The sequence below is a fragment of the Archocentrus centrarchus genome, chromosome 11, assembly GCF_007364275.1.
Source record: "Archocentrus centrarchus isolate MPI-CPG fArcCen1 chromosome 11, fArcCen1, whole genome shotgun sequence".
In the NCBI taxonomy this organism is placed as follows: Eukaryota; Metazoa; Chordata; class Actinopteri; order Cichliformes; family Cichlidae; genus Archocentrus; species Archocentrus centrarchus.
In genome coordinates, this window is record NC_044356.1 from 35369213 (window position 1) to 35383635 (window position 14423).

General features: G+C 39.4%; 1 protein-coding gene across 4 annotated transcripts in view; it reads left to right on the forward strand.

Annotated features, from left to right (window-relative positions):
- Positions 1-14423, forward strand: part of phf14 (PHD finger protein 14) — a 160024-nt gene that overhangs the window by 49716 nt on the left and 95885 nt on the right. For all 4 annotated transcript variants that reach the window (XR_004020551.1, XM_030740638.1, XM_030740639.1 and 1 more), the window contains exon 11: positions 1318-1413. Coding sequence is in view for 3 of the 4 variants with exons in the window: in XM_030740638.1 (XP_030596498.1) it covers positions 1318-1413 (96 nt within the window). In the remaining variant the exon portion in view is untranslated. The remainder of the gene's footprint in view (positions 1-1317; positions 1414-14423) is intronic.

A 14423-nucleotide genomic window follows, 5' to 3' on the forward strand; every position in this document is an offset into this window, starting at 1 on the left:
TCATCACCTAGCCTGTTTCTAGGAGTCACTGGCTAAACCACATTAGTATGCAAGAAACATCTCCAAAGATGCACTGGGACACATTGTCAGTGATGTATCAACAAAAAATTAAAAAAAAAAAATTAAAAAAGCATTTCTCTGAAAATGGTCATGTACAAGGACTAAACAGAAAATGAGTGAAAAAAGCTAATTATTTATCCCAAACATGGGAACCAGATCCTTCACAGCTGATAAGGTTGCTTTGCTGCTACAAGTAGTTATATTTCTGTGTTAGGCTGTGACATAGACAGTGATGTAGGGCATAGACCTATGCAATAGCCCATGCTGTAGGTTTACCACAGTGCTGTAAATCAGCCATTAGGGCCAGTTATAATCAGGTTTACTTGCAGACACTATACTAGAAGGATCTGATCTTATAGCTTTCAGGACGTACTTTATTAAGCAGGTATCATAAATGATTTGAGCCAAAACAGATGCACTGCTTGTAGGTTCTGACCCAGAAGTAAACAACCCTCAATTATAATTACTCTGCCGTTCATAGCGATCCACATCCACAAAAAAAAACACTATCAAACCCTTCAACGTACCCTCATAGGATATAAATAGAGTAAAATATTCATATAGGATATAACAGAGTAAAATAAAACAAACTGAAAATTTTTGTCAACTTTGTAATAAAAAAAAAAAACTGCTTGCTACTACTGTAAATAAGAAAAGACTATTAGCACTTGCTTATATTCCATTTAGACAAATGTACCATATTCATAGTTAATCCAAATTAACCATTAAAGAAGAAGTGAAATTTTAGATTTCAAATTGGGCAACTCTGAGAAAAAACAGTGATTCTCTCTGCATGTCATGAATTTATTTCCTCTGTGAGCCTTCATGGCCTTCTGTGGGTTTGGCTGGACTGAAAGACTCACTAGCATAATAACAAGGCCACATAGGAAGATGTATATAGTAGCTGCACCTCGCTGCTATTTGCCGAGAAATAAAATGTCTTACATTCCCTAGATTGAGACAAATGGGAGAAATGTTGGTTTGTTTTGAAATTTGAAGAGAAGCTAAGCTAGAACAACCTTGTCCTGGTCCCAGCTATGTACTTAACACACAGACTGAGATGAATATCAATATTGTTCTTTCACCCTTGTAAAAGAAAAAGATAAATAAGCTTAAGGATTCAACTTTTTGTTGTTACTTGGGACAATTATCTTTATATTTAAAAAATAAATGAATAAAAAATAAGTTGGGCATGTATACTATCAGGTGCAGTGCGTGTTGTGTTTGTCTCATGTTATCATTTGTCTCCTGTTCCAGCTCTGTGAGTTTCTGGAGGAGCTGCTGAATGTGAATGGAAAGCTGCGGAGTGAAGGCCAGGCAGTATGGACTCTGCTGGGGGCCATCCTGGGCCAGGTACCACCACCGTCTTTGTTTCTTGAAATGCTGTTTCTTCATAACACGCATAAAAAAAAAAAAAAAAAAAAAGGGTTTGAGAAGCCTGTTTATAGTTACTTTTTTATTTTATTTTTTTAAATTTAATTAAATTTTTTATTGAAGTAATGATCTGGATGGATGGTCATCCATACCTTTGTCCTGTCATTTGCCATCAAGACCATGTAGATAATGTCATGTCCTGGGCCGTTGGCCCAGCGTTTTGTGTTAATAGTTTATTTCCTGAGTTTGTCCTCCCTGTATGTTTGTCATGTTCCCAGTGTTGTGACTTGTCTGCGTGTTCCTTGGTTTATCACTTCCTGTTTTATTTTGCCAATGTGATTTCCTTGTGCTTTGTGTTTAGCTTTGCTTCCCCTGTGTAATTAGTTTCATTTGCCTCACCTGTTGTTCCCTGCTGTTTCCTCTTGCCCTGATTACCCAGTGTGTATTTAAGCCCTCAGTTTTCATTTGTTCTCTGTCGCGTCGTTGATGTTTTGTGCCCGCATGTTCCTGTGTTCCCTGTGCCTGCCCTTCGTCTCCCTGTGCCTCCCTTCCAAGGTTTTTGTATTTGTGTTTCCCCCGTTGAAATAAATCCCCTTTTTAGTTATGTTTGCTTCTGGAGTCCTTCATGTGAGTCCTTCCTCGTCCGTTCCCTCCCCGGCCATGACAGATAAAAGCCATCTTTGCTGTCTTCATTCCTCTGGCAGCCAGATGCCAAGATGTGCCACTGTGGCTGATGGGTTATTTAATGACTGAACAAAAAAATTAAACTTACATGTTTAAGATCATCAAAGAAATTTTAATATTAAAGTTAACTTGAGTAAATACAAAATACAGTGTTTAAATTATTATTTCATTTATTATGGAGAAAAAAGCTATCCAAACCTACCTGGCCCTATGTGAAAAAGTAATTGCACCTCTTGAATTAACTGTGATTAACCAGTGGAGATGAGCTCAGTTTCACTGGTCACACCCACACGTGATTACTGCCAGTCCTGTTGAATCAAGAAATGACTTAGAATTTAAATAATGGGTAAATTGTAAAAGAACACAAAGGCTTGTCTTACATTTGCCAAAAAATATTTTGATGATCTCAAAGACTTTTGGGAAAATATTCTGTAAACTGATGAGACAAAAGTTGAGCTTCTTGCAAGGTTTGAGTCCTATTACATCTGGCATAAAACTAACACAGCATTTCATCAAAAGATCATCATACCAGCAGACAAATTTTCTGGTGGTAGTGTGTTGGTCTGGGACTGCTTTGCAGATTCAGGACCTGAATGACTTGCTGTAATTGACTGAATAATGAATTCTGCTCTTTACCAGTAAAACATAAAGGAGAATGTTTGGCCATCAGTTCATGCCGGACCATTGATATGCATCAGGATAGTGATCCAGAACACACCACCTCTTAATCCACCTCTTAATGGCTCAAGAAAAACAACGTGAAGGTTTTGGAGTGGCCTAGCTAAAGTCCAGACTTAAGCCCTGTTGAAATGCTTTGGCATTAGCTTAAACAGGCTGTTCATGCTTGTAAACCCTCTAATTTGGCTGCATTAAAACAATTCTGCAAAGAAGAGTGGGCCAGACATCGTCCACAGCAACATGAAAGACTCATTGCCAGTTATCACAAATACTTAATGGCAGGTCTTGCTGCCAAGAGTGGCACAACCAATTATTAGGGTTGGGGGCATAGGTTTGCATAGCTTTTTTTTGCTCTTAATTGATGAAATCATCATTTAAAATTTGCATTTTGTGTTTAAATAGGTTCTCTTTGTCTAATAAAAAACTGTGTTTGATAATGTGAATCACGTAAATGTGGCAAAGGTGAAAAGAAAAAATAATAATCGTCAAAACTTCTTCACAGCACTGTATATCTTTTGTTGTTAGAAAAGGACTAAAGGTTGGATTTAAACAGAATCATGAGGATTTATATGAATTGTTCTCTAAAGAGGAAATGCTGGTTTGCAGAATAGCATTGGTCAAGCGTTACTTTAATGCTCACACCTTAGACAAGTGAAATGAATGAATGAACAATGTGCAGTCATTTAGTAAGCTATAAAACTGTTATTTTGAAATTGTACTTTTAGCAAAAAAACAAAAAACAAAAATTCATTCTCATTTCTTTATTTTGTATTTTTTGTTTCAAAATTCACCCAAACATAATTTCAAAACTTTTTTTTTATTTGTGCACTAAATTGTTTTTTTTTTTTTTTTTACCCACCTTTCAGCCAGTTACAAGCCCCCAAACTCCTAGCCTCCTGTTAGCAGATATAATTTTTAATTAAGCAAAAATCTCCTCCAGTGTAACAGAACACAAGTAACAGCTAAGCCCACCTTCTCTTCTTCACGGTTTGAGGCTACACATGCCTACACAAGACTTAGAATGACAGAAATTAAACTAGAAAAAAGCTTAGATCATCACAATAAAGAGAACACAATGTACTTAAATTGCTTGTTGAGACATTTTCATTTTATAAGACCTCCATAATGCCTGCTTGAATAACGATCACCATCAAGCAAACACTGACTGACAAGATGCTGAAATGACAACTGTGACAAATGTCTGAGATATGGTTCTTAGGTTTTTGAAAAGATGTCTTGAAAAAAGATCATTAAATGGCTTATTCAGCTAGGTTAGTGAAGGAAAAGGGAGCCAGACCCTTCCCTGGCAGACATTAAGTCCATCATAGGGCTAACAGACAACCTTTCATGCTCATATCCACACCTCTGCAAATGCCACAGAGGAAAAACCCACCTCTAAATGTCAGCGGGAACAGCCTTCAGCCTGGACTGTCCCTCTGCTGTTCCTATATAAGCAATGTGATACTCTCCACGTGAAGAGAATCACATGCAGTTATATGTGGTTTTATTCATATTTATAAACTTTGAAAATATTTTTAAAACAAGAGCTACGTATGAAACAAAGCTAATTTTAGCCTTGACAGCTATGTGCCGTTTGGGCATTAATTAACATAAAATGTCCTGGTGAACTGGGCTTTGATCACAAAGATCTGAAAATTCCACTAATTCTGAGCTTTTATGTGAATTTATTGAAGAAAATTAATATTAAATCACTGTAGTGCTGAGATGGTGGAGTCACTCCTTCAGGGTTTTATAGTAAGTAGCAGCTAAATCCATAAAACTCTTTATTAAAAGTGTGGCCATTGAGAGTATGAGCCGAGCAGATAAATTGTCAAATGATGTTAATATGGTGGCGAGGCAGCAGATGTACAAGAACTTGTGAGAGTGGCAGTGAATCTGCAATGACCACCATAAATCACCAATTATGAACATGCACTGTTTAAGTAGCAACATCAGTCATAGCACTGAATGCCTTTGTGTCATTTATCTGCTGCATTTTCATCTCCCATTTGTCATCCTCCTGTGCATCTGAGAAATGGATGTCCCCAACTGGGACTATCATTATTCTTCTAGTACACAGTCAGTGCTTTGTTCTTGATGCCCGTAGAAGTTTAGCAGTCCTGGCAACTTCACAAGAAAACCCTCAGAAGTCATATTCCAGCAGTACTATGATTTTTGCAATTGTTTAGAATAGATTACAGTTGTTTAGATTAGATTACTTGGTGATATCGATATTCTTATGCCACTTTTGCCTTATGCCTATTGGGGGCAAAGATTTTGGTGTATTTTGAGTAATCTGCACAATGAGAAAACGGTAATGCTAAGGGATAGTTTGAAATTGGAGAAACCTTAAGGCTAAGCAATGATTTTTGTGAGTATAAACCTGTTTAAGTAGATCCCCAAAATGCAATTACGAGCCTACACCTATCAAGCATAACATTATGACCACCTGCCTGATATTGTGTTGGTCCCCCTTTTGCTGCCAAAACAGCCTTGAGCTGTTTTGGCCACTAGATCCCTGAAGGTGTGCTGTGGTATCTGGCACCAAGATGTTAGCAACAGATTGGGAGGTGGGGCCTCCGTGGATCAGACTTGCTTGTCCAACACATCCCACAGATGTTTGATTGGATTGAGATTAGATTAGATTCAATTTGTCATTGCATATGTTACAAGTACAGTGCAACAAAATGCAGAACTGGGGAATTTGAAGGACAAGTCAACACCTCAAACTTATTGTGCTCCTCAAATATTCCTGAATCATTTTTGCTTTGTGGCAGGGTGCATTATCCTACTGAAAGAGGTCACACCCATAAGGGAATACTATTTCCATGAAAGGGTGTATATCCACATGGATGGCAGGAAACAAAGTTTTTCATCAGAACATTGCAGAAAGCATCACGCTGCCCCCACCAGTCCAGACTACCTTCTTCCAGTGACCTGTGGTCCAGTTCTGATGCTCACATGCCCATTGGGCACCCTGACTGGTCTGTGGTTATACAGTGCTACTGACAACAACTGCAATGCACTTTGTATTCAGACACCTTTCTATCATCTTCCTGGTGACGGACTCTTTTGGCGGCACGCTTACTTGGTGTTGGCTCTCAATGCAGTATTGTACCACTTTTTGTTCCTATTACAGCCCACAGTGATGTTTTGTGTTGCTGAATCTGTGTATCTTGATTAATTCATTATGAATCTCTAGATAATGAATTATATCATAGTGCAATTTTCACATTTTTTATCCAAAGCACACTCTCTGAATCACCTGTAAATTACAGTCCCTGACAGAAGTTCTGTCGCTTATCCATGTTGTGGAAACAAAAGCTCATAACCTGACTTTAAATTCATCCATTGGTTTTAGAAATGACTCATATGAAAGCTGAAAGCCTCCCAAATGAGGTTTAATTTACAAAAATAAATTTGCTTCACTGCAGAAATATTGATCATCTAATGAACACAGAAAGGTCAGATTTTGGCAAGACAAAAGTTTTGTCGCCCACAGAAAGTAATGTGAAAATCAAACAAATAATTTACTTCAAATACAAAGATATGTTTCATAACATTGGTGAATGAAGTTGTGGTGCTATTAGAGCCATATTTAATATTTTGTGTGACTTCCATGAGCTTGAAGGACTGCATCCATGCGGTTCGACAATGATTGATACAATTTATTGATGAAGTCATCAGGAATAGCAAAGAATGCAGTCTTACATGCCTCCCAGAGTTCATCAAGATTCTTTGGTTTTGTCTTCCAAGCTTCCTCTTTCATCCTACCCCAAACATGCTCAATGATGTTCATGTCTGGTGACTGGGCTGGCCAGTCCTGGAGCACCTTGATCTTCTTCGCCTTGAGGATCTTGGATGGATGTATGAGATGGCGCGCCGTCCTGCTGCAAAATTTGACCCCTTTTATGATTGGGAATGAAAGAGGTAGCTAATACTTCTTGATATTTTAGGCTATTGATATTGCCTTCCACCTTGCAAATGTTTCGCACACCCCCATACTGAATGTAACCCCAGACCATGATCTTTCCACCACCAAACCTAACTGTTTTCTGGGTGAATCTTGGATCCATACGGGCTCCAGTAGGTCTCCTGCAGTATTTGAGGTGGCTGTGGTGTAATTCAACTGAAGATTCATCTGAGAAATCCACCTTCTGCCACTTTTCCAGCGTCCATCCGTTTAGCAGGCTGTGGGCCTTGGCAAATGCCACACGGTTTTCTTTTGTTTAGTGCTGGCTTCTGGGCACTGATTCAACCATGGAGGCCATTTCGAGACAGAATCCTACAAACTGTTCTAGTTGACACAGGGACTTGAGGTGTTCAAGCCTGGTGGAGCTCTGCTGCAGTGGAAAAGGGGCTGGCTTTGGATTTTCTAACCAACAAATGTTCCTCCTGAGCAGTTGTCTGGCGGGGTCTGCCAGACCTGGGCTTGTCAAAAACATCTCCAGTCTCTTCAAATCTTTTTTTAATTCTTTGTACTTGACGCTGAGACACATTAAAGGTGCCAGCCACCTCTCCAGTGGATCTGATCTTCAGCCTCTTGATAATCAAGGCTTTGGTCGCAGGGTGGATTTTTGGCATGTTGTCAGAAGTCAAGTTGCAGTTCAAGTGAAGGTCTGGGGTGCTGGGATTCTTTTTATACACACCCACTAATTAACCGATCAATTAGTGAGCACAGGTGAGGCTGTAAACAAGGATTGGGTGCATTATATGACAAGGCGACAAAACTTTTGTCTTGCCAAAATCTGACCTTTCTGTGTTCATTAAATGATCAATATTTCTGCAGTGAAGCAAATTTATTTTCGTAAATAGGGTTTCAGCTTTCATATGAGTCATTTCCAAAACCAGCGGATGAATTTAAAGTCAGGTTATAAGCTTTTGTTTCCACAACATGGATAAGCGACAGAACTTCTGTCAGGGACTGTATATTCATAGTGTTTACTCAGTGTGTCTTTAGGGATTCGCTATCTTAGCATAGCTATAAACTTGGTTCTCAACCGAGTCAATAACAGCATGGCTTCTTTGCCTGTCGTTTCCGCACTTTGCTGCTCAGTTTTTCAAATGTTTAGTTATTCCTCAGCCTCTTTTAGTAATAACGGTACTTATAATAAATGTAACCTGTTTGTAGCTTTGGAGGCCAGGCTCCGCACACTTGAAAATCCTACAGCTAGCAAAGCCCCTGCAGTCAGGGCAGACCAGGGTAGGTTAGCCACCATTAGCTCACCCCCAGCAGATTGTTCCAAGCAGCTGGGAAATCAGCCTGGCTGGGTGATGGTGAGGAGGAAGCGTAGCCCTAAATAGAAGCCCCTGGTACACCATCAAACCCGTTCATGTCTCTAATCATTTTTCCCCACTTGGTGACATACCCACCGAGGAACAAACTCTGGTTACTGGTGATTCTGTTTTGAGAAATGTGAAGCTAAAGACCATTGATGATTGTCTTCCAGGGGGTCAGAGAGGGTGACATAGAAGACATAGAAGGAAATCTGAAACTTCTGGCTAAGGCTAAATGTAGATTTTGTGAAATAATAATTCATCTTGGCAGTAATGACACCCGGTTACTTCAGTTGGAGGTTAGTAAAATTCACAAAGAAAAAAAACAATATAGCATCTTCAACTGCACCAAAAAGTAAAGCAGTTAAATGTGGGTTATTAAATATTAGGTCTCTCTCTTCAAGTCCCTATTAGTAAATTATTTAATTATTTATTACCATATTGATTTATTCTGCCTTACAGCGGCCTAGTTACAGCAGGATGAATATATTAGTTTAAATAAATCAGCACAGCATAGTCATACCAACTGTCAGAGTCCTCGAAGCACAGGCCAAGGGAGAACGGTAGCAGCAATCTTCCACTCCAGCTTATTAATCAACCCAAAACCCAGACAGAGTTTGAATTCATTTGAAAAAACTGACTCTTAGCCTGGTACACCCTAATTGGAAAACTCAAAAATCAGCTTTATTTGTTATCTATCATCCACCTGGCTCTTATTTTGAGTTTCTATCTGATTTCTCACACTTTTTATCTGGTTTCGTGCTCAGTTCAGATAAAATAATTATAGTTGCGTGATTTTCACATCTATGTAGATACTGAAAATGACAGCCTCAGCACTGCATTTAATCTATTATTAGACTCAATTGGCTTCTCTCAAAATGTAAATAAGCTTACCCACCACTTTAATTACACTCTGGATCTTGTTCTGACATATGGCATAGAAACTGAATATTTAACAGTATTCCTTGAAAATCATGTTTTGTCTCCTCATTTCTTACATTTAAATTTGCAATAATGGGAATAAATTTCACTACAATAGAGGTCTTTCTGAAAGTATTTTAACTAAGTTAACTAAGTTAATTCCTCCACTATTATCATCTTCAATGCCATGTGCCAACACAGTGCAAAGCAGCTACCTGAACTCTTCTTCCACGGGGATCAGTTGTCTTGTTAATAGACAACTCTGGATACTGTGGCTCCTCTAAAAAATAGAGGCTCAAATCAGAACTCCTTGACTCCATGGTATAACTCACAAATGCACAGTTTAAAGCAGATAACCCCTAAGCTGGAGAGGAAATGGCAGCTCAGTAATTTAGAAGAGCTTCATTTAGCCTGAAAAAAGAGTTTGATGCTCTATAAAAAAAATAAAAAATAAAAAGCTCTCTGTAAAGGTAGGACATTTTACTGTTCATCACTGATTGAAGAAAATAAGAAAAACCCCAGGTTCCAGCACTGTAGCCAGACTGACAAAGAGTCAGAGCTCTGTAGAGTTGAGTATTCCTTTAACCTTAAGTAGTAATGAATTCATGAATTTTTGCCACAAATAAAATTTTAACTATTAGGGAAAAAAAAATCATAACCATCTCACAGAAATATTATGTACAGCTCCTTTCACTACTACTGATATTTATTTAGACTCTTTCTCTCGAATTGATATTTCTGAATTTACCTCAATAGTTACTCTCTCCAAACCATCAACATGTCTATTAGACCCCATGCCTACAAGACTGCTCAAAGAATTCCTTTTAATTAATGCTTCGATCTCAAATATGATCAATCTGTCTTTATTAATTGAATGTTCAAAAAAAAAATTAAGTGAAGTGTTTGTTTTTGTTTCACTTTCACCCATGGTCACCTACACTAGACGTTAATGGCAAAAAGGCAAGAAATGAAAATTACATGTCCAGTTTAAACACCTCTGAGATGTGACAAGTCTGAGAGATTGGACAAATGTTTAGATTTGCAAACTATAGCTGATTCATTTACATAGTGTGTGTTGAGAGTGACTGGCACCCATAACTGTGGAGCTGAAGAGATTTTTGTATCCCAGCATATGGTGTTAGATCAGAAAGCTTAAGATAATAGAGGCTCAAAGATGGCAGCATCCATAGATTAGGCTTACAGTGAAGCCCACCATGTGCCCTTACAGAGACAGTTATGATAGAGCTTTCTTTTATATTTTGTGTTGAACTGCTGATTCATGTTTGTTTTGAGTCAAATATGATGAAAGTGTCTAGTTTGCTGTTGTACTCTAATGTTTGGATAGGTTTACAGTCTGGCAGAAAGCCAAGTGGCTTAAAGCCCTTCTGTTTACTGAATTGTTCAGACTCACTGTTTAAATGCGTACCTTTAAACTTCTTCATCTGTCTAATGAAGCTTGTTAACCGTGTTGAAACTGTTCTATATCATCAGTGGAGACACTTTCTTGTTCTCACATCCTGCAGACTGCAGTTTAGGTTAAGGAGATAGCCTCAGCAAGCCCTTGTGCTTTGGTCACCTGCTCCTCCCATCTATCAGGTTATCCTGTAGGGATGCTCTTTCAGCACTGCAGGCAGTATGAACACGTTCAGATTAGAGCTTCCTTGGGGAAAACCTTGTCTGCTTAGTGACAGACTCAGTTCCTATGAGATAAGTTTTCTAATTAACCTGCATGGCAGCACCACACCTGAAATGCAGGGGAGAATAAATGTCTATCTGCTGCTACTTTTTACCTGCCATACACAACAGGTTTCCTTCTCTCATCTCTGCTGTAAGGAAACTTGCAAAGCATTGTATCAGCTAACGTTATTAAGACAGACCAAACTCTCAGGCAACAAACAAATGTTCAGTAAATAGTCAAGTTAGTGGGTAAAAGTGTTCAACTAAGTGGCTTCCTCAACAATGATTAAACCTGTTTGTAGTAGAATACCTACTGAACACTGAAATGGTATAAAATTGACAACATCCATGTATTCGTATTCTCATTCTTTCAATCACTACCCAAAGCTCATGACCATAGGTGAGGCTAGGGACGTAGGTTGACTGTTAATTCGACAACTTCTCTTTCACACTCAGCTCCCTCTTTACCATGACAGACAGGTGCAGTGTCCGCATCACTGCAGACGCAGCCCCAATCCATCTGTCATTTACCCAATCCCTTCTCCTATCACTTGTGAACAAGACCCTGAGATACTTGAACTCCTCCACCTGGGGCAGCAACTCATCCCTGAGCCAGAGTGGGCACTCCAACCAACTAAGGACCATGGCCTCAGATTTAGAGGTGCTAATTCTCACGACAGCTACTTTACAGTCAGCTGACAGTCGTTCCATTGCGAGCTGGAGGTCACCCCCTGATGAAGTCAACAGGACCACATCATCTGTAAAGAGCAGAGATGAGAATCTGAGGCCATTAAGGTGGAATCTTTCCGCCTCTTGGCTATGCCTAGAAATTCAGTGCATAAAAATTATGAACAGAGTTAGTGACAAAGGGCAGCCCTAATGAAGTCCAACACCCACAGGAAACGCGTCTGACTTATTGCCAGCAATACAGACCAAGCTCTCACTGCGGTTGTAAAGGGACTGAATGGCCCACAACAATGGGCCACACATCCCATACTCCCACAGCATCCCCCCACAGGATACTCCAAGGGACGTGGTCAAATGCCTTCTCCAAGTTCACAAAACACATGTAGACTGAATGAGCAAACTTCCACGCACACTCGAATGTCCTTGAGAGGATGAAGAGCTGGTCCAGCGTTCCACAACCAGGACGAAAACCACATTGTTCCTCTTGAATCTGAGTTTCAACTAACGGACAGACCCTCCTTTCAAGCTCCCTGTCATAGACCTTACTGGGGAAGCTGAGGAGTGTGATCCCCTATAGTTGGAGCCGTGGCCTCACCAAACTCCTCCCACACCCGAGTTTTTGCTTCAGCCACCGCCCGAGCCACATTCCGCTTGGCCTGCCGGTACCCATCATCTGCCTCTGTAGTCCCACAGGCTAACCAAGCCTACAGGAGGGTAGGCCTATGTCTCCTCTTTGGACTGCACCATGAGCTAATGCCCAGCCACCAGAGGCTCTCCCTCGAGCTCCCTTCCCAGGCCTGGTAACCCTATTCTGGGCAGGGTAAACAGTTCCCTTCCATAGGGGTCTTTGGAATTGCTCTTTGTCTGGCCCCTCACCCAAGACCAAATTGCCATGGGAGACCCTACCTGGGGGACAAGCCCCGTGACAACTGGGATCACTGGGATACAAAACTCCCTCCACCACGATAAGGTGCCGATTCACGGAGGAGTGGCGATTCATGGAGGAATTAACAAAATACATTCATTAAATCTAACCCTAATCCTGGTAATTAATAATACACAACTAGTAAGTTATTACCTATGTAATATCCAAGTATCATCTTGTATCAACAGTGGTTATAGCTGAATAATATTACATTGAAATAGTAGTAGTCATTCACATAATATTGTGTATTTTCTGCTATCATTTCCAGTAAAGCTTGTCCTGTTAGTTTGTTACTTTTATTTTTAAAGGGTAATTTACATTTTGAAACAGTAAGTAAATGGTAAATGGAGTGGTTCTTAAATAGCACTTTTCTACTCTGCGTGACCACTCAAAGCTCTAAGAGCTTACTATCTCACAGTCACACACTCACACTGGTGAGTGCATCAGGAGCAACTTGGGGTGCTTCTTGGATACTTTGACACACAGAATGGAGCTGCCAGGGATCGAACCGCCAAACTTCCAATTAGTAGATGACCTGCTCTACCTCCTGAGCCACAGCCATCCTTAGTGCCACAGCAACAAGATTTGAAGAAAGAATAGAGGACATGGTGAAAAAGTAAATCTTGTAAATGAAGGAAATTACATAGTTAGCATGCTGTGGTTGTGCTAATCTTGTAGGCTAGAAGAAATACAGTATTGTTAATGCCTTTACACACTGGGAGCGTAAAATATGTGCAAATGTTTCATAAAAAATATTTTTCGGACTCACCTATTTTTAATGCAGACATTCACATCAACTGCGTCATTTGACAGGATGAATTTACGGCATCTATTTTTTCGGATTAAGTTAGATTTTTCTGACTTTTGCAAGCAAATAAACTGATCTCACCAATCACAGCAGTGCATTTAAAATATGTGAGCTCATAGCTCAAAACGCATACTGATGCACTGAATATACAATGATATGAGAACAGTAAAATAATATACTTTTACCTCAGACACACATTCACTGAAATTATTTCTCTTCCTCCTCAGATATTATCTCAACTCTGCCAACAAGAGCTTAAACTGCCCACTGACATCCTGAAATATGTGTGAAAGTGGCTGTGATGTAGCTTCAACTCTGGAATCAAACCATGAAGTTCTCCTTGCTGCTCCATTCTCATGAGAGTTGGATGAAGCCAGAATCTCTGTTTCTTCCTTCTCTTGTTTAGAAACATAAGGACCTCGTTAAAGCTTACATGAAGACGATTTACACACAAAACCGCAACATGTTCAGTGTGTATATAGCTTACACGACAAGTTCGCATCCGAAAGATTCGGAATTTCGTGTCGTTTTTACTCAATGCTTCCAGTGTGTAACGGCCTTTAAAGTGTGTCTTTCAAAAAATGAAGTTCAAAAACTTTTAATTCTGAAGTTCAGTTAGTTCATTACACATTTCACATGTAATGAAATGTCCTGATTATTTTTAGGTAAGGACAACTATATATTAACCTAAAGTGTTATATGGTTAAGATGTTAAATTATGATAATCTATTGTTATGGTGGAATTTACCTTTCAGAATAAAAATATCACAAAGAACATTAAAGATTTTAACATTTTTAATACAAAAAGTCACACACAAGACAGAAGTCACAGTAGGAGTCCTAAGTCAAGTCAAAACTATTAATTCTGTTTGGCCAAACAGACAGAATTATTTCTGCTGAACAGCAGCAGAAGTCTGACAATTAAACTCCACAGACAGACAGTTCTTACAGCAAGACAAGCGGGGCCCCTGCGTGACCTCACGTACACACACTGTTTACACAGCTTAAACAGTATCCACGGTACATGCACACATGTATTTGGTTAGCGTATGCTTTAAGCTGATCCCTGTGAAACATGATGGTACAAAGTACAAGCAAACAGTGATTCTGCATATGTTAAGTAAGTGAAAGTTCATCTAGGCATTTTCCATTACAATTGTTACCTTCAAATGAAACATTCTGGGGACAATAAGGTACATAAGGCCACTTAATACTAAGCTGTGAATCATTCAAGCATAAAAAAACCCACCTAACGAGGGATTAGCCAGAGTTGTGTCTGCACATAACAGGAATAATAGTTCAAGTTTACCAGTTCTTAATAGTCAAATTCAA